A 20,780-nucleotide genomic window follows, 5' to 3' on the forward strand; every position below is an offset into this window, starting at 1 on the left:
AGGAATGCCACCTGAGTATTCGCCCAACAGAAAAGGAAGTTATGTTCCTACAGAAACCTGTACAGAGAAGTAGATAGTGGCTTTTATCTTTATTCATCAAAACAACCCAAATGTCCTTCAGCCGACGGTGGTACATTCGTCTAGTGGAATACTACTCATCGATAAAAAGAAACAAACTACTAATACACACAACAGTGTGGATGAATGTCAAATGCATTACTCTAGTAAAAGGAGCCAGGCTGAAAAGGCTCCGTACGGTGTGATTCCATTTACGTGACATTCTGGAAAAGGTTAGAATTATGGAGACAGAAAGCAGTGCTTGCCAAGGAATGAGGGTGTGGGCTGGGGGCTGGGGACTGGGGGCGATACAGAGAGACACGTTTAGGGTCTCTAAGAACTGTTCTCTATCTTGATTGTGTCGTGGTCGCACGACTATGTTAAGTTTGCAAAAATGCATAGAACTGTTCACTAAAAAGGGTAAAAGTGTTATTATGTGTAAATTATACCTCGACATACCTGACTTTAAAAAAAAAACCTAAACAAATAGATAAGCATATCCTTTTGTTTTCAAGTATTGTATGGTGATTTGTTTTGTCCAGAGGTTTGTGATTCATCTTATTAAAAATCAAAGAATATTACAGGTGAAAGGAGACTTAAGTCATCTCGTGTCAGTTCCTTCATTTTTCAGATAAGGAAAGTAACAGCCAGAGGAGGAAATGATGCATGAGAAGGAGCCATTAGCTTTCGCAATCTGATTATGTGAATTAGCTACTTGAGAGGCTAGAATTAGCATTAGTTTTTGTCGTCTTTTTTTTTTTTCCCCCGATGTAGCAAAATATAGCTCAGAGAACTCTCGGCATTTGTTCACTTGGACCCAAAAATTTAGCAGCAGATTTTCAGGTGAGCGTTTTTAATCTCGAAAGTTCACTTTGGTTACTTCTAGGATATAAAATTCCCGATGGAATTGCTTGCTAAAAATTAGCTTATTCCGTGTTCTACTGGTCTCAGCCTGTCCATAACCAATGTTGTGTCTGGAAAAGCCCTTGGGAGTTCTTATTACAATTGAAAGACGCCCTTCAGCAATAACCACTGAGAAACTTTGAAAAGCTACAAGTTTGTTATTTAACAAGACCTGGAAATTCCACAGCCCACCTGGGGCCACACAGCAAGGTCGCAGACAGAGAGTGCAAGGGCCTCGGGTTCTGCTTTTACTGGGGTGAAGGCTGGGAGCCCAGGGTTTCACTGAGGTCCACCCTTGATTAGTGATTTTAAAACCTAAGAGCAGAGAATTTAAAGTGCAGAGAGAGAAAACAAGTGACCCAAATGGTCAATTATTGAAATCAGCCCCATCTCCAAAACCAGAGCCTCAGTGGGGAAGGCAGCCTGGCTTTTGATCTAGTCAGTCTGAGAGCTGTCTCTGAGGTGGAAGGCTGTCAATCAAAGTCAGGCACATGCATTACGAAAAAGAAAGAAACAACGACAGGTGTCAGGGCTTACACTACCTACCCACACGTGATGAATTGAATAATTTTTCTGAGGTTTACTTATTTTCATAAACTATACTTTACAAATGCATGGTTGGATCCTGTGAGAAACTAAAACGGTCGTTATCAGCTTTTTAGACTTTGAGCCCCTTCTTCAAACCAAACCACACACTGACTCACACATGTAAGAGAGACTCCGGGAGGCCCCTCTGCCCACGGTGAGGGTCAGCCCAAGCCCAGCAGCATGAGGGAGGGGCTTCCACCAACCACAGGGCCAAAACCACAGCGCCCAAACCCACGGGGAGAGACCCAGAGTGCTGGTTCACAGATGGGGAGCTGGGCGGAGTATGTCATCACACACTGAATTTGGTTCTTGTTAGTGCGACTTGTCAACTCAGAGAAGTCTATGGCATCGGTTCTGAGTAACACGTCTTTGTCCTGTCCTTGTATAAAAAAATGTCTTTGTTTCATTCTCTCCACCATTCTGCTCTCCGTCCTTTTTATCTGCCTCTATCCTAGGGGGAGAGAAGGAAGATCAAGATTCAAGATATTCAAAAGGGATGGACAGATAGTCACACACGCACGCACACACACACACACACACACACACACACACACACACACAGCACATGTGAGAGCTCAAAAGACAGAATCTAAGCTGCAAATACAAATGGGTGTGTCTTCCACACTGAGATGGTCATGGAAGCCAAGGGTGTGCTCTGCGGGAATGCCTGGAAAGGCCTAGGACAGCAGAGGGAGCCAGCAGTCAGGGGCCGGGTGGAGGAGGATGGACGTGCAACAAGGCCAAGAGAGTGTTTTCTGCAGTCAGAGCAAAGCTAGACTAGCACAGTTCATGAGAACCAAACGAGAGTGGTGTTTCAAGGAGAGAGAGGTCCAGTGTTGAGAAGTTTTGAACTGCCCACGAGATCGAATAGCATGATAGCGGTTGGTGATTTTCAGAATTAAGTCTTCTACCCTTTCTGGCAACTATTCACGACTGGAAGCTCGTTGAGAGCAGGCAGCTTGACTAGAGCTCCACACTGCTTTTCACGTAAGAAAAGCCCAATAGATATTTGCTATTTCATGAACTCGCCTGATATACATCTGAAGCCTTAAAAAGGTAGTTAGGGCATTTTGAGGGGCGGTAGTGATGAAACGGTTCTGTCTCCTGATTGTGTTGGTGGTCGCGTGTGTTAAAACTCATAGAACTGTACACCTCAAAAGGGTCCATTCTATTGCATCTTAATTTTAAAAATTTTGAAATAATAACGGTAAGATTCTTTTTCTTACATGGCGATGGGCTCTTGGGTGTTTCTGGTAAAAAGATTCTTTAAATCTTATATGTATTTTCTAAACAGGCCTTTGTATTTACGTAAGACTTAATAAAATATTATATATTGAATAAAAACAACTAAAGTTTTAAATAACGCATTTGAGAGAAATACAGAAAAGTGCTGATAGGAAGTCAATGAAAATGCATATGTAATTTAAGCTGATTCTAAAAGAAATGGAATAACAAAAGAAAGCAATAACAAAATCTCTATTGTCTTGTCTTTTTAACAGACAGGAATGGGTCACTTGCGTGTTACAAATGATGGGCTTCGCCTGGAAGGGGAATCTGAGTTTTTATTCCCATTGTATGCCAAAGAAGTACACTCCAGAGTGGTAAGAAAACGATTTGATGAAACATTTAAATCATTTGTACTTTATGAAAAAGAAATAATGGTTAAGTGCAGAAATTAGGCATATTTCAAAGGAGAGTTCTTAGAAAGTAGACACGTACACACATTCATGACATACTCATTATAAAAAGCTTGGCTCCAAGGTTGTGGAACTCATTTCTGATATTATGTTCTAAAAAGACTCTGTTTTCATGTGCTTCAGATCTGAATTTGGTGACCTCAGTAATTTAGACCTTAATAAAGGCTTGGTAATTAAAACCTTTATCAAAAACAATCTAAAATTCTTCCCATTTATGCTTGTAATTTAAATACACTTCTTTCAAGGCATTTAAAATTATCTGCAAAGCTTAGGAAAAAATTAGTGTCATAGTAGTATGTTCTGTAGTAATTATACTAATTACAGATTATGGTTCTATAGGATTCTCCATAAATAGATTAATCAACACCATTAAACAATTGTGTGACTTCAAAAGTAAATCTGCCTCAGTATTATCTTCATTTACCTCCATGAAATTTATAACGAGTAGAGCCAAATACAAAATATAGTCAAACAATTTTTGTAATATGTTCTGTTTTTCCTTATATGATGCTATGGACTTTGTAGTAGAGATATTTTGCTAGTTACTGATTAGGTGGTATTATCTAAATAAAGTGTTACAACTTCATCCAGCTGTAACTCATCAATTGTCGGAAGAGTACACTCTTCATTTTCCTCCCTTTTCTAGGTACAAAAGGATCTATCAGTATCTCCTACATACAGAGGCTATGCTAGCTAATCTAGGGCAATTACAAAAGAAACAAAAGGCCAACCACTGTAAGAGAGATAAAGTACACTCCTAAACTAAACATCAGAACAATCACCAACCTCTACTACCAACTACAAAATGATATGGTATAAAACTTATGAGTACTGATTGCAATAGAGAGGTCTTAGAGAGTACAGAGCTCGCAGTAGTTATCAGGCACTACGGTGTCAGCAGTAGGAACAGGCAAATGACCTGGAATATCACAGGCTGTTGTCCATATCAGCCTGATTCTATGAGCTTATTCAGATAATACACTTACATCAGTCATGATGGCACTTCCCCCTATTAACCAGCCCTGTTGTATGGAAACATGGGAAATAATGCAAGCTTTTGTAAAAAGGGAAGTCAGATGCGAAGAAAGAATTCAAATATTAGAGCTTAGCCTTTTTTGCCCCAGAGTTCTATTGGCTAATCTCCTACCATATTTTTTTAAGAGATAAGACTGAGAGAATAGCCTGGTGACTGAAATCAGGTGATTAAATCATAGCAAATATAATATTCTGGAATTAATAATACTTTTAGTTATATCCTATCAGACTTTTTCATCTACAGTATCCTTTTTTGAAAAGGGAGCAAAATTATTTAAATTATTTTAGATAATTACATATTAAAGTCTCACAATGATACATTAATGTGAAATGTCAATCAGTACATAAAATTACACAAACATTTGGAATAATATTATGTGATAACAGAGCTGTGAAGTATTTTGTAACTAGTATGGCTTTCCAATAATAGGATTAACTGAACAAAATTATGCCTTGTAATTTTTGTGTGCACTGATGTATTAGTTATGTTTTCTTTTCAAAGATGCGTCTAGGAAGTAATTTTCCATAAAATTACAGAAATTATCTTATGAATTTGCAAAATGTGACACATATTTTATTTATCCATATTGCTGGGCTGGGAGAATTTTTTCATTTTAAGTGTAATTCAGCATGGTGTTCTGGCTGCTAGCATATGATGACTTGGTAACCCTTCAGAATTAATACATGAGGCTCTGTCGGGGCTGTGCTTGGAGTTCATGACTTAAACCCATCCACCCTGCCCATTAACATAAACGCAGAGCAGTTATATCTGATAGAGCAAAAAGACTACATAGTAAAACACAGAGACACAATGGAACATGAAATAGAACAGAAACACAATTTTAAACCTTTACTTGAAATGATTTTCTTTGAGGTTCACAAACCTGAAAAGAGACAGGAACAGCTTATGATCAGAGCCCACAGAGCAACAGACACCAAATTGATGTCAACATGATTGGGACCCCAGCAGACCTATTGCTTGAGACAGCAATGAAAGGCAGAAATTGCTGGCAACCCCTGCCCAAGCTTGAATAAAGCTGTATATCTGTGGGGAGGAACCCACAAAGATGCCAGACCAGGACACTAATATCACTGAGGACAGAGGCCCTGAGCCATCCTTGTAAGACTGAGAGACCGTGGGGTATGAATGGAAGCAATGGTAAAAAGCTTTTAGACAGGCTGGATAAGTGCAGAAATTAAAATACACAGGAGCTTAAGACTGAGACTTCAAACCATGTAAGGAAAACTTCATCTAAAACAAGGTTACAAAATAAACTCTACGAGAAAGGAAACTAACTTCCAAGTAAAAATAGTCAATCTGAAAATGACTGGAAAAGCACACTTGAGAATCTCAAGGACATAGAGCTATTTTGAGCAACTTTAATGACAAGAAGAAGAAATTATAAAAATCAAAATAGGTAATAGAGGAAAGACATTAACACTCTCTCATTAAACAACTAAAAACTTGAAAACATATGGTTCTTGCTATGGTCTGAATGTTCACATGTTGAAATCGTAATCCGTCAAGGTGATAGTATTAGGAGGTGGGGCTTTGGGGAGGTATTTAGGTCATGAGGGTGAAGCCCCTATGAATGGGATTAGTGCCCTTGTAAAAGAGGCCCGAGAGAGCTCCTTTGCCCCTTCCATCATATGAGATTACAGCTGAAAGGCACACTCTATGAACTAGAAAGTAAGTCTCACTAGACATTGAATTGGCCAGCACCATAATCTTGGACTTCTCATCCTCTAAAACTGTGATAAATAAATGTTTGTTGTTTATAAGCCATCCGGTCTCTGGCATTTGGTATAGTAGCCCAAATGGACTAGAACAATTTTCAGATGTCAGACAATGGCAGTCAGGATAGTTATCTCTGAAAAAATGAAACAAAAGAGGTGAGTCCTAGAATTACCCCAGTTTACTGTCTGAACAGAATTTCGTAAGTCATGGGCATCAGGTAGAATGTTAAGAAAGGTATTGGCTCAGGAGTGACACAAGATCAGCACTAGTATCATTGCTGGTCTGGTCCCATATAACAAAGCTTAATAAGAATCCTTGAAGGTATCATAATTTTTCCAACTGACTTGGTATGTCCCAGTACGAAGTTCAAAAAAACTGTTCTATCTGGCACAAAGGTCAAGGAAAGCATGAACATGTCAAGGAGAGACATGAAAGATGGAAAGACAGAAAAAACTCACATTAACCTAGAGTTGAAGGATATAACACCTGGAATTCTTTTTTTAAAAGTCAATTGGTGGGATTAACAGATTAACAACAGACTAGACACTATAGAAGAAAAGATTAGTGAACTTTAAGGTGTAGCAATAGATACTAATCAAAATGAAACACAGAGGAAAAAGACTGGAAAAAATTGACAGAGAGAGATGAGAAGACAATATTTGAAAAAAATAATGCGAGATATTTTTCCAAGTTTGATGGAACTTTAAATCCACATATCAAACATGCTTAATGAACCTAAAACAAAAGAAACAAGAAGAAAACTACATCAAAGCATATCAATGAAAGTGCTTAAAACTGGAGATAAAGAGAAAATCTTAAAAGCAGCCAGAGGAATAGGACATCTTATATACAAAAAAAACCCCGAAAAACATAAGAATGGATGGCAGCAGACTTCTAGTCAGGAACAACGCAAACAGTAGAGCACTAATTTTAAAGTAATGAAACAAAACCCAGCCAACCTAGAATTCTGTCCCTAGCAAAAATATTTTTCAAAAACAAGGGCAAATAGTCTCTTTTTTCACACTTACTAAAGCTGAAAAAATTACTTTAGCAGACTGGCACTACAAGAATATTAAAGGAAATGATTCTAGAAGATCTTGACTATTAAAGGAGAAATAATAACAATGTACTTTGGAGTTTACAGCAAGGATGGAAGTAAAATATATAACAACAATAAAATAAAGACCATGAGAGAAAAAAATGGAAGTACTGTTATAATGTTCTTATGTTATATATGAATTGGCTTTTACATGAATTACTTGAAGACAGACCATGATAAGTTAAAGATTTATAAATCCTAACATAAACACACATACAAAGTGTAGCTAATATGTCAACGATGGAGATAAAATGAAACCATAAATTATACTCAGTCCGAAAGGAACCCGACAAAGGACACAAAGAGCAGATAGAATAAATAGAAAACAAATAACAAGTTGGTAGATTTGAACCAAGCCATATCAATAAGCACATCAAATATAAATGGTCTAAACACTCCAATTGAAAACCAGGGATTGTCATATTGAATGAAAAAGGAAGAATGACTATATGCCACTTAAAAAAAACCCACTTTAACTATAGAGACACAAATAGATTAAAAATAAAAGGCTAAAAAAAAGAAAAAATATATACCATATTAACACTAATGAAAAGAAAGCTGTAGTGGCTATACAGTTGATCCTTGAACAACATAGGGTAAGGGATGCCGACACCCCTCCCCACCATGGTCGAAAATCCACGTGTAAATTTTAATTCCCCCAGAACTCAACTACTAATCGCCAGCTGTTGGCCAGAAACCTTACTGATAACATAAATGGTTGATTAACACATATTGTGTATGTTATATGTATTATAAGCTATATTCTTACACTAAAGTGAGTTAAAGAAAAGAAAATATTATTAAGAAAACCATAAGGAAAAGAAAATACATTTATAGCACTTATTGGAAAAAATCCACATGTAAGTGGACTCATGCAGTTCAAACCCATTTTATTAATAACAGTAGATTTCAGAGCAAAGAGATAAAGATCTCAGAGATACAGAGGGCTGTTTCAAAAGACGCAGGAGTAAATTCATCATTTATATCACTAAACATTTATATACCTAATATTAGAACTTCCAGATACATGAAGCAAAAACTGATACAACTGCAAAAAAAAAAAAAAAAGAATTATCCACAGTTATAGTCAGAGATTTCAACATTTTTCTCTCAATAACTGAAAGAACAAAGAGATTTCAACATCTTTCTCTCAATAACAGAAAATCAATGAGGATATAGGTAGGAGACTTGAAGAACACTATCAACCTACTTGATATAATTAACATTTATATAGCACACTTCCTGCCAACAGCAGAATACCGGTTATTTTTCAATGCACAGGGAATATTTATCAAGATTATATTTTGGACTATAAAACAAACCTCGATAAGCTTAAAAGTATTCAAATCATACAACATATGTTATTTGACTACAAAATATTTAATCAGACAATAGTAACAAAAATATCTGAAAATATTTCAAATATTTGGAAATTAAATAAAATATTGATACATAATCCATGGGTCAGAGAAGAAATCAAAAGAGAAATTAGAGAGTGTTTGTTTTAAACTGATGAAAAAGAGAGAAACAGTATATCAAATTTGGGGAGATATAGTTAAAACTGTGCTTAGAGGAAAACTTATAGCACTAAATGCCTATATTAGAAAAAAAGAAAATCAATGACTTCTGCATACTCATAGAGGAACTAGAAAAAGTACAAACTAAGCCAAAGGTAAGAGAAGAAATGAAAGAATTAAAAGCAGGAATCAAAAAAAAATAGAAAACATAAAAACAATAGAGAAAATCAATGAAACCAAAAGCTGGTTCTTTTTGAAGATCAATAAAAATCGATCAACTTCTAACTAGACTAACCATTAAAAAGAGAGGACACGAAGGACCAATGTCAGAAATGGTAGAGGGGAGACCCCTGAGGATCCTACAGACATTCAAAGAATGATAAGAGAATATTATGAATAACTTTATGCCATAAATATAATTTTTCCACAGATGATTTGGCAGACTTCTTGACAAACACATGTTGCTTCAGTGACTGACTAAGCTTCTGCCATTCCCATATTAGGTTCACATTTGAAATAATTAATCATGTCCACATACAAAGTGGCCAAAGGAGACTATTGAGAACTCTTAAGGCAGTTGTGATCTATATTTGAGCTCTACCAACACATCCTTACATTGTTAATGGTCTTTTTTTTATTATTATTATTAGTTTCAAGTATACAGTACGTTGGTTAGACATTTGTATAGTTTATAAAACGATCCCCCTAATTGTTCTTTCTCTCATGACTCTCCATCTAGCCATTATATGAAAGCTAACTGCATTTCCTCTGTGGTGCTCCCCATCCCAGTGACCATCCGTCAGCTACTAATTTGTACTTCTTTAACCTTTCACCCCATTCTCCCAGCCCCCACCTCCCTCCCCTCTGGCCGTCTTTTTATGCATCTCCCTCATTGCTCCTTATCTAGGTCACACACTCTGGAGAAAAGAGATCATGTCCTGTGCCTCTTTTATCTACATCCTAAGACTAAATATAGTGTTGCATGATACATTGTTTTTATCCAAAAAATACAGTCAGAATTCAGTTCAGATTAATGGACAAATTATTAAATGTGTCTTTCCACCTGGCTGTCATTTACAAATGGCTTCAAATTTGTCTAAAGGATATCACTAGCTAATTTTGAAAAATGAGAAACTCATTCACAAGCTTTAGCTCTCAGCTTTCCTCACATAGAAAATGGAAATGCCCTCTACTTTACAATAAACATTACAGTTTTTTAAAAATGTACCTGTTGATTATTTCAAAGAGCAAGTACAATTAATATAAGAGCTTTCATTAAGTGATAGAGAGAATATTTGTATCATTTTGTTAATATTGCTACAGAGCCATTTCTGCCTTATACTATGAGTAACAGAAAATCTAGCCAGGAGTGGCATAAACTCATCAGAACTTTTATTCTCATATAACTAGAAGCTAGAAGGGGGCGGTTACAGCATCAGTTCAACTCTCACCAACGTTGGGGCCGGCAGCTTTGCCGTCTTTCTGCCTTCCCCACGGTTGCTAGGGGTCTGCTAGGCAACGTCATCCAAGGCATGTGGCCGGCGAAGCCTGCACTGCCAATACGTCTCCTTTTCATCAGGAAAGCAAAAGCCTGCCTGGAAACCCTCTTCCCGCCCCCAGCAGATTTCGGCTTCCATCTCATTGACCAGAATTGTATCACTTGGGTCCCCTTAGCTGCAAGACAGGCTGAGAAAACAGTTAGCCTTTCCAGCCCCGACAGTGGAAGGCAGAAAAAGAAAAGGGTTTGAGAGTCCTCATTGGATCAGACACCTAGAGTGGTTCCCTGAGTAGCTTATTTCGTCTAGGCATGGGAGTAGATCTCACAGCTCCAACCTGGGCCCTGTCTGCCCATTCCGGGGGAATGGAAGAAAAGAGCATGGAAGTTGGCATCTAAAGACTAGGTTTTATCTTGACACTGTCACTTGATAGTTGTGACTTTGGGTAAGCTGTAATTTAATCTCTTTGAACTCAGTTTTCTCATCTACCATGGTACCTACTTCAAAATGTGGGGGATGAAATGAGAGGATGGATGCTAAAATTGTGGGTAAATTGTTAGCTTTATTATCATGCTAGTTATTTTATAACAATGCAAAAACAAGTATTAAGGTCGCATCATTGGATAAAACGTGAGGGGCTGATAAATCCATCTGTTTCCACAAGCTTCCATCTGCTTCCATCTGCCAGCTGGACAAATTATCTGACCTGTGAGAGTTCCAAAGTACTCCTGAAACTTCTTTCCTTCTGAAAAATTACATTATTTCCCACAACTCTGGAAGGTATTTTGTTCCCTCTGAGTGAACCGTAAACCCACTTGAACCCAACAGCCAAATTACTGCATTCCTTTTGAAGAAAACTATTTATATAAAAGCAAGCAATGTTCTGTAAAATGAAACCACCCACTTAGAACTGATACTGAAGAAAACACTAACGTGCTCATAAAGCCACTTTCTCTTCCAACAAAAGCTCAAAAACTAGGCATTCAACAAATTTGAAAAGCTCTTTTGAAATTGTGAAAAATCTTTGCATTTTAACAATAAGTAACATGGTATTTATATAGAAGAACTAACCATTCTATGATTTATTTTCCTAAAATATATCATGTCCAGAACATAAATAATGAAAATGAAATTTTGATTCTTTGGAAAAGAAAAAAGAATATTAAAAGTGATTGTTTTAGATCTTCACTGTGAAAACTGATCGGGCACATTGTAACCAGTGCACGCAGCACTACAAACCCATAAGATTATTATATTTTATGAATAATGCAATTCAAGCTTTAAAATAATTTTATGAAAACAAATGTATACTATCACAGAATCTGTGACTATGGAGATTTTATACAAATCTTAAATTTATATACAAATATAAAGATATCTTTGGCTAACTTTGTAAATCCCTTCCTAGGACTCGTCTCTACTTCTACAGTCTACTCAGAATGTGACTGTAAACGCACGAAACTCTGAAGGAGAGGTCACAGGCAGATTAAAAGTGGGTGAGTCCAGCTGCGTCACAGCGCTTTGCATGTGTGTGGTCCATGAATAGTGTGCCAAATGGATAAGTTTGTTTTTTCTTCTAAAGAATTCAAAATCATTTATGAACTATCAAAGTCTGAATTTTCTAAATATCTTGCTGTGTCTACTACAGAGAATAGTTAGCATGACTTTGAGGAGAGGGTAGAGGACTGTCTAAAGTATTTTAATTAAAGTTATTTTGAATCCAAGAAATAGAGGACCATCCAAGGTAGTACAAGAAACACAATGACTACTGTAGGATACAAAAGAGTCTATCAAAGACCAAAGGAAATGAACGGAAGTAGTTGCTTTCAAAAAAACAGCGATCAGGGCTAAGAGCCAAAGTTCTCTCTCTCCCTCCCCTTCCTATAAACCTTCTGGTCATGTACCCCTCCCTTCTGGTGAATATTTGCCCATCCTTCTCCCTTGGGTATTGTGGCTGCATCGGTTCTAACTCTGCAGGGCCTCCAGGACCTCTCTGGTTCTTCATATGATGAGCTGTAGTTCTCGGCACCAACAACTTTGTCCTCAATTTCATGAATTCTCAATTCATAACAAAGTATTTTAATTGGTCCCACTAATCCGTTTGGCCAGCTACCCTTGGGTCGGCTGTGTACATCTACCCAGTCAGCTAAGATCAGAGAATAAGGTCACGTGGAAATGAGGTCATATGGAATTTTGTACCTTGGGAAAAAGGATTAGAGAGGAGGAATATAGATGAAAGAAATAACAAAAGAGTAAACCAGCTGGTAAAAGGAATGTGAATACATTCTGTATACTATCAATATTTCACAGATTTGCAAAACCTAAGAAATTAGATGGCCCTTTTGATTATGCGGAAGTAGATGAGAAGTATACTGTCAACACAAGCTGGTAACTTTCTGTGTCTTTTTTTTTTTTTTAATGGCTGTTTTTATAAAACAGAATAATGTTACATGTGAAACTATAGCCACATAGGAACCTGATGATTCCTTTTTATGATACAGTTAGGGATAATATAAATCCGTCCTCAGTTTCATGTATAGAAAAAACTGAAGCTAATTTGCTCAAGAACGCACAGCTAGTTCCTAGGAAAGCCTGACCAGGAATGACCCCAGGACTTATTTCTCTGAGTGTTTCCACTAGCCCTCCCTCTCCCTAATCAGATTTATTACACTAGCATGCCAGCAGCTGTTTAAGTTGTAGATACAGTTCTCATTTTTGACAACAAGGAATTTACTTAAAAAAAAAAACAAAAAAAACCCGTTAGAATTACTTCGGTTTAAACCGTTAGCCTCAAATCTTGAGTTTTAACCTTAGTGTTTCATGCCTAATAGAGTATTAAATTAGTGATTTCTATTAAACCTTTGTCTGGAAAGCCTCTGTTATATTGAGAACCCTGAACTAGGGAATATAACTCACCAAATTCAAGATTACTTTCAGTAAATGATTACCCACAATCACAGTCATTCCAGCCTCACATTTCTTGAAAGGAGATAAATTTAGCCAATCTGGGCATTAAAATGTAATTTATGTGAACTCACCAAATTAATCTCATTTCAATGAATAATTGCTTATTACTAAACCACTGAAAAAAGTTGGCAACCAATGCAATCAAAACCAAAAGTCTTAAATTCCAAAAGAAGTCAAACATTGAAAAGCAAATGCTAATAGTTAGCATTTCAAATCTTTGCACGAAAAGATCTCGAACCATAAGCAACAACAATGGAATCTTACCAGTTATAAATGCAGCTCTGATTACTACCGTTAATTTAATTTTATTTTCAAATAACGATTCTGGCTAGTTTAAAAATAAGACACACCCAGAAGTATTCAAGCTGTGCTCAGATGGGTTGGCCAAGTTTGATACTTACTTTTACATGATGGTATCTTAAATTCAAGCTGTCATGGCGATGTGGGGTGAGGGGATGGAGGAAGCTGTTAAGGCGGCATACTGTATGTCAGGAAGCATTTGGTTGTATTTTTCACTAGAAAAACCCTTAAGCCAATTTCACAAACTTAATTCATCAGATTATAAAACCTTCTTATGTTTACTTCCTTTATTTTGTTTCTTTCTTTGCACCAAGACCTTCCATTAAAAATGTTATTTTACCAGTCAGCTCTTTTTTTTTCTTTTTATCACCAAGATAGAATTTAAATTCTATTTCTTAAGGAACTCTGCTGCAAGAGAGGATTACTCACTCAATTTTAATTCATGTCCAGCTAGGTTATAAAAGCTAGTAGAATACTAGTAAAAGTTAACAAGGTAATTCCAAACTCAATGATTTTAAGAGATGATTATCCCTGTGATTATGAGCTTCTTATCATTGGACAACAGTTTATTCTGGAGCGGAAAACATCTTTAAATTTAGCTTCTCTCTCTCTCTCTCTCTCTCTCTCTCTCTCTCTCTTGACTTTTTGGGCCTCTGGATTCTGTTGGCTGGGAATAATAATCAAGTCATGTTCTTAAAGACAGAGATTACCTTGCTGAAATGAATCTGTCATCTTTTAGTTTAATCACAACCATAAACTACCAAAAAAATTAAGGTAGTCTTCCTTAAGAGAAAGAAGATAAAACATAGAGGAAAAAATGAGTTCCATTTTATAAATATCTCTCTCTCTCACACACACACACACACACACACACACACACACACACACGTACAGACACAGTTAAGTGAAAGGTTCTGAGGTACAAATTAATGAAATAGCATAAGGATACGTTGGTGACCATGTTCAAAATGGATTAATGTATTCATCGAAAGCTTCAATGTCATTTCTAGCAGGTGTCCATCAACTTTAATGAGTACTGTTGGGGACAGAGGGACACATACACTATACAAAAACTGTAATCTATTCATTTTCTCAATAAACTTACTTTTCTACGTAAGAATATAAAACTAACATGCAGAAGAACTAGGGAACACTTGTAGTTTCTTAAGCAAATACTGATAGCTGTGTTCTAGAGAGATTAATCTCTTATGCTCCGGGGTTTGAAAAAAATGGAAACACACAGAGAAATTACAAAACATAAAATGATGAGGACCCAAGTGTATGGATGAGAGAAATTGAACAAGAGCTTATACGTTCCATGAGGATACAGTGTCCCCAGTGCCTGGCCCATAGTGGCACCCATTAAACATTGGCCGAATACAGTTATGATTTGAGAAGCAACGGGTCTGAAGCTCACATGAAGGAATTAAGCGTGTGGAGAAGGTGACACCTCTGTCACTGAAATTAAAAAAAAAAAGTGAAGAAGACAAAAATGAGGGGAAGGGCAGGAAATTGGGGGTGTTCTTCCATGGTGACATCTATTTTTCTCCATGGAGTAAGAACTGAGGACCTTTCTGAGGACAAGGGCAGAAGAGAGCATCTGAGTATAATTCATTTTCTGAGTTAACCTTGGCCGTGAAAGTGACCCATTTGTAAAAGGTTCTTTCGTAAATATCACATTTCAGAATACAAAATCTTTAGCTGGTTTATACTCGAAAGAATGCAGATTTAAATAATACGAGTGGGAGAATTATCTTATTTTGGGCAAGTTTTAAAAACCTGAAAAAATTTAACTTTTAAATAATTTATTTGTACATATATTTGATATATATTAGCACGGGTTTGACAAATTAATTTTAATAATAGAATAGATTTAGGCTTAGAACTTACAAAACTTAATCATGGAATCAAAAACCTGTTAGTGAAAAATCCTACATGTTTAGTAATTTAGCATGTGTAAAAGTAGAGATTATAACACTGCATATGGTAAACACTTTATAATAAACTGTTTGAATTAACCTTTCAGGTCCCCAGATGGTAGAAGTCCAGAGTCAACAGTTTCAGATCAATTCCAAGGAAGGCAAATCACTTTTCACTGTAGATGAGAAGGAAGTTGTGGTTGGTACAGACAGACTTCGAGTAACTGGTAGGTCAGAGCTCTTTTTCTTTCATTTGAGAGATAATTGATATACCACGTAATATTAGTTTCGGGTGTACAACAAAATGTTTCGCTGTTTGTATATTTGTGAAATGATCACCACAATAAGTGTAGTTAACATCCATCACTATACATACTTACAATTTTTTATTTTCTTGCAATGAGAACTTTTAAGATTTACTCTCTTGGCAACTTTTACAGATACGGTATGGTATTATGAACTATAGAACTATGCTATACATTACATCTCATGACTTATTTCATTTATAACTGGAAATTTGTATCTTTCGATCCCCTGCACCCATTTTGCCCATCCCCCGCCCCCCACCGCTTCTTGCAACCACCAATCTATTCTGTCTATCTGGGAATTTGGGTGTTTTTGTTTTTGTTTTTTGTTTTGTTCTTTAGATTCTACATATAAGTGAGATCATACTGTATCTGTCTTTCTCTGCCTGACTTATTTCACTTAGCATAATGCCCTCAAGGTCCATCCATGGCAAGATTTTCTTTCTTTTGTTTTGTTTTGTTTTGTTTTTGAAGCTGAATAATATTCCACTGTACACATGTACCACATCTTCTTTATCCGTTCATCTCGCGTAACTCTTGAGAAAAACAATATCCCATGGACCGCACTTCTGCAAAAGCAGATGGTACTTTTGGCGAGTTTGCTCTGATATCTTTCAGATTAGAAGAGACAAAGTAGTTTGAATTTGTTGACTTTTCTTCGTGGTATTTCTTTTGAAATTCTTGAGAGTTTCCTAGGAGAGTGAAGCTCTCCTCACAAATCTTTGCTCACACTTCTTGCACCATATTGTTATCCTTTATTGCTTTCCAATCATTTTAACTCAAAAGCTTATCATAAATTTCTCTGTCATGTGCGTGATATTCGAGTATCTGTTTTCCATATGACTTTTGCAAAAGAACCTTCTTCTAAGTCTCTGTTATTCCCATTCCATCAGCTACTTGGATTCCCTATATTTTTACAAAAAAAAAAAAAGAGTTCCTCTCTTAGGAAGAAAGATAAGATGAGGTTTTGATAGGAATCATTTTTAGGGCTGGAAAGAAGAAATTTTATTTTTAAAATGTTCAGAACATGTTCTAAATTTACTTGCCAAGCTTCTATAAAAACTAGAAGACATAACCAGGCATACACTAATTAAATTCATCTCTATTCTTTTATGTACTATTCTGAAACCAATAGCAACTATATTTTGTCACACACAATTACCAATATTCATAAATGAAATAGAAATAATGTTCCCTGACCTAAGAAGTAGACTCAGCCCTAACACAATGTTTTATGTAATATGTAATTCCTAACAAAACAAACTATAAAATCATAACCTATGTTGCAGCATACTCTATGGCAGGAGGGTCCTGGTTTTCTTACTAAAATAAAGAATGCTAGGAAATCTATTAAATGAAATTGATTATTGCCTAATAAAAAAAAAAATGGCCCAAGTGCCTCCATCATCAGAAAACCACTGTTTTGTAGTACAGAGATTGAGGGCTTTGGAGGTCTGGTTCTGTTCCTACCTCAACAATTCCTAGCTGCATGGCCTCAGGCAAGTTACTCAATCTCTTTTGGCTGTTTCCTCGCTTTTAGAAATGGGTTGCTAATGTCTACTGTACTGGCTTTGCTGGGTTAAGTGAGTTAATGTATGCAAAGGACAACAGGGGTCTTGGTAGAGTTTTATTGTACTCAAGGCAGTAAAATCCGCAGGGCAGACTGTCTAAGAAACAGCTTGGATTGCTTCAAACCCAAGCCATCCTACCCAGGGCTCCTTCCAGGCCAGGATGCCAATTAGTAGAACAGGTGAGAAAAATTGACAAGCAACTGTATTGTTTATTATCTACATGCATGTATCAGAATTACCTAGAGGGCTCGTTAAAATATTTATTGCTGGGCTTCATCCCCAGAGTTTCTGATCCAGTAGATCTGGAATGGGATATGAGAATCTGGGTTTCTTGGCCCATGCCGCAGTGCCAGAGGCCACATTTTGAGAACCACTGTCCTACACTAACTTGACCAGAGTCAGTGGGAGAGGCGGCATGCTGGTAGCACATAGGCACGCTCTCTGGCACAGACATCCAAGTTATCTTTTTTAAAGATGTATTCTTCTTCTCTTTCATAGCTGTTTCTTTTTTTCTTTTCTTTCTTTCTTTCTTTCTTTCCTTCTTTCTTTCTTTCTTTCTTTCTTTCTTTCTTTCTTTCTTTCTTTCTTTCTTCCTCCTTCCTTCCTTCCTTCCTTCCTTCCTTCCTTCCTTCCTTCCTTCCTTACTTCCTTCCTTCCTTCCTTCCTTTTCTTTCTTTCTTTTTTTTTTGTCTCAGACACAAATTTCTTCCAAATTCCTCTCCAGTGAAACACACCAGAACAAATATACCCCACTTGCAACTACTGTATACTTTCCTTGTCACTATGCCATTATAGTAACATGTTACTCTTGTTGCTACGAGTGTTGAGTGTATAAACAAGAAACTTTTGACCTAATGTTTTGGGCTGGATAATATTTTTAGAGTGAGTGGGGAGCTGTGCTGTGCACCGCAGGACATGTGGCAGCATCACTGAGCTTTATGCATAGATGCAGCAGCATCCACAACCCCCCACACACCCCCCGACAAGTTGTGACAACCAAAATGTCTCCAGACGTTGCCAGAAGTCTTTGAGGAAGGGTGAGAAGGGAGGGGATAAAATCATCTCTAGTTGAGAACCATTGGTCTCAACTATACCATTTCCCTAGAACTTATTAACATTTACTTAATGTGTACTGTGTGTTAGTAATTAAGCTAAATTCCTATAGTACAAAATAATGAAGACGTGCTCCCTTTTAGGTGATGTTTATATTCTAGCTGAGATGCAAAGCATTAGTTAGTTTGTTGGACACAGTCTGCTAAGGACTGTAATAGGTGCTTGGGCCAGGGCTACAGGACCTGTCTGGAGAGGGGGACAGGTCATGCCAGAGAGTGATGGAAAAAGAGACATGAGTGGGTCAGAGAAGTTTTCTCCAAGAAAGAGAAGTTAGCACCAGTCTTAGAAAGATGGGTAGGAGTTTATCAGGAAGAAAAATTAAGGATTATCATCCTAAAGAGAATGTAGAGCCTGAGTGGGTGTTAATAGACAATTGCTAAAAATAATAATGGATGACTTTTTTAAGTTCCAATCCCAGCTGCCTCATGACGTGGATGAGTGTAGACCCTAAGCGAGGCCTCCGCCTCAGTGCTTCGCACGATGCTCCAAGCATCTCTACCCACTGATCTCTCATTGACTGGAAGATATCGTATGGAATCCAATAAAGCAAGTACAAATTGATTGTGAAGTTAAATGGCAAGTCTTGCCAAAGATGCAGGGTTTCTGGAAGTCAAAAAATGATGTAGAAATACTGGAATCCCTAAAAAAGCCTGTAATGAGACAAGACCTGAAAAGTCAGACTTGCCAGCCACTTAAGAAGTGAAAATGAACCAAAATGATGACCTGACAGGGACTTCAGAATCGATAATTTTAGTATCACAGGATTAAAATAGTCACCCTTGGGAAAACCGGCCATGCCCTGTTGTTATGGTTTTACTGCAAATGTTAAATATTACATGAGCAATGTCATATTGTGCCACCGTAGTAGACAGAATTCTAAAGATGATTCCCAGTGACGTTTGCCTTTATAATTCCCTGATCTCTAAAGGTGGATGGAATCTGCAAATATGACGAGATATCACTCCCACGATTATGTTATTTTTATGGCAAAAGGTAGATTACCTGGTTGGGCCCTGTCTAATCATATGAGCTCTTTAGAAGCAGAGGATTTTCTCTGGCTGGCCGTAGAAGGGGCTATCCGAGAAGCTCAAACTGCAGGAAGGATTTGTTGCTCCATTGCTACATGAAGATGGAGGGGGCTGTGTGACAAGGAATGCTGTAGCTTGCAGAAGGTTAGAGGGGCCCTCGTCTGACAGCAAGAAAACAGGGCCTCAGCCCCCAAAACGCAGGGAGCTCTAATTCTGCCAACAACTTGACTGAGCCTGGAAGCGGATTCTTGCCCATGGCCTCCAGATGCCTGGATTTTGGCCACGTGAGGCCCTGAGCATAAAACCCAGCCAAGCCCACTGGGCAGGACTTCTGACCTACAGAAGTAGCAGCTAACAAATGGGCATTGTTTTAAGCGGCTAAGTTTGTCATAATTTGTAACACAGAAATGGAAAACTAATACAGCCGTCGCACATTTCCAACTGTGCTGGAGAAATCGCACCAAAAACAAAACTTGATTTATTCTTTATTTCGCATGATTTCACAGTTGTTACAGTGGTGACTGAGTTTTGTGCAATATAAAATACAGCAAGAATATGTTTATAAACTTTAATTTTTCAAAATAAATTCCAATTAAATTTTTTTTCTCCACTACTTCCCATAGAAGTTTGGTTCCTGTTTTAAATGGATTGACTCCAAGCCTCTGCTGGAGTTTGTTGGGTCAGCAAAAGCAGCAGCGGTTGATAGCCAGGGGGAGAGGAGCGATGAGAGAGGAGACAGGCCGCCAGCTTTACTCTGGGGGCTGGGGAAAGAGAACTCAAGGCTCTGCTTCCCTTACCTGCTCTCTGGTCACTCCTAAGACTGACTGCACTAAGCAGGGGATGGGCTGGCGCTTTTTTTAACCACTGCGCTCCAAATTCCTGTCTTGCACTAAATCCTAACTCGGCTCAAATAAAGAAGTCTTTTCTTGCCATTATCTTTGTCTTATGTACTGAAGGAATAAGATGAAATCTCTAACTCGTAAGCAGCTTCCATATAGACTTTAGTCAACTAGGAAACTGAATAACTGTTTTAAAATCAAAATTGTGGAGGAGATGAACCAATTTGACCAACTCGGTTTGAAATAGACCTAGGCCTTTAGCAGTCTCCTTTGTCTCTCTAAAAATAGAATTGGTCACCAAGTGACCAAAGTTAGCATGCCTCTTTCACTAACCCCAGTTATGGAACATGTGATTGAAATAGCATCCAAATGTCATTTTCAAAAAAAAAAAATTCTAGTCCATTGCCAGGGCTGAATTCTGGAAGATGATAAATTATTAGTTTGGCTGCCCCAAAAGTATTTTAGTTCCTTGGCAATGATTTGCTAGACTGGGTCGGTCCATTGCTTAACATTCAGTAAGAAAAACAGCGTCCTGTAGAGGTATCCATTTTCTTATCACTAATAAAGGAAACGAGACCTAAGGATTAGCCAGTTCAATTTATCGATAC

The 20,780-nt window shown here is 37.4% G+C and overlaps 1 protein-coding gene across 1 annotated transcript in view; it reads left to right on the forward strand.

Annotated features, from left to right (window-relative positions):
* The window catches only part of SGCG (sarcoglycan gamma), a 66,047-nt gene that overhangs the window by 21,584 nt on the left and 23,683 nt on the right, over nucleotides 1-20,780 (forward strand). The window contains exons 2-4 of the mRNA XM_006915825.2: nucleotides 3,048-3,149; nucleotides 11,539-11,626; nucleotides 15,424-15,543. Coding sequence (XP_006915887.1) covers nucleotides 3,048-3,149; nucleotides 11,539-11,626; nucleotides 15,424-15,543 — 310 coding nt within the window. The remainder of the gene's footprint in view (nucleotides 1-3,047; nucleotides 3,150-11,538; nucleotides 11,627-15,423; nucleotides 15,544-20,780) is intronic.

This window comes from Pteropus alecto, unplaced genomic scaffold, assembly GCF_000325575.1.
Source record: "Pteropus alecto unplaced genomic scaffold, ASM32557v1 scaffold16, whole genome shotgun sequence".
NCBI classification, from domain to species: Eukaryota; Metazoa; Chordata; class Mammalia; order Chiroptera; family Pteropodidae; genus Pteropus; species Pteropus alecto.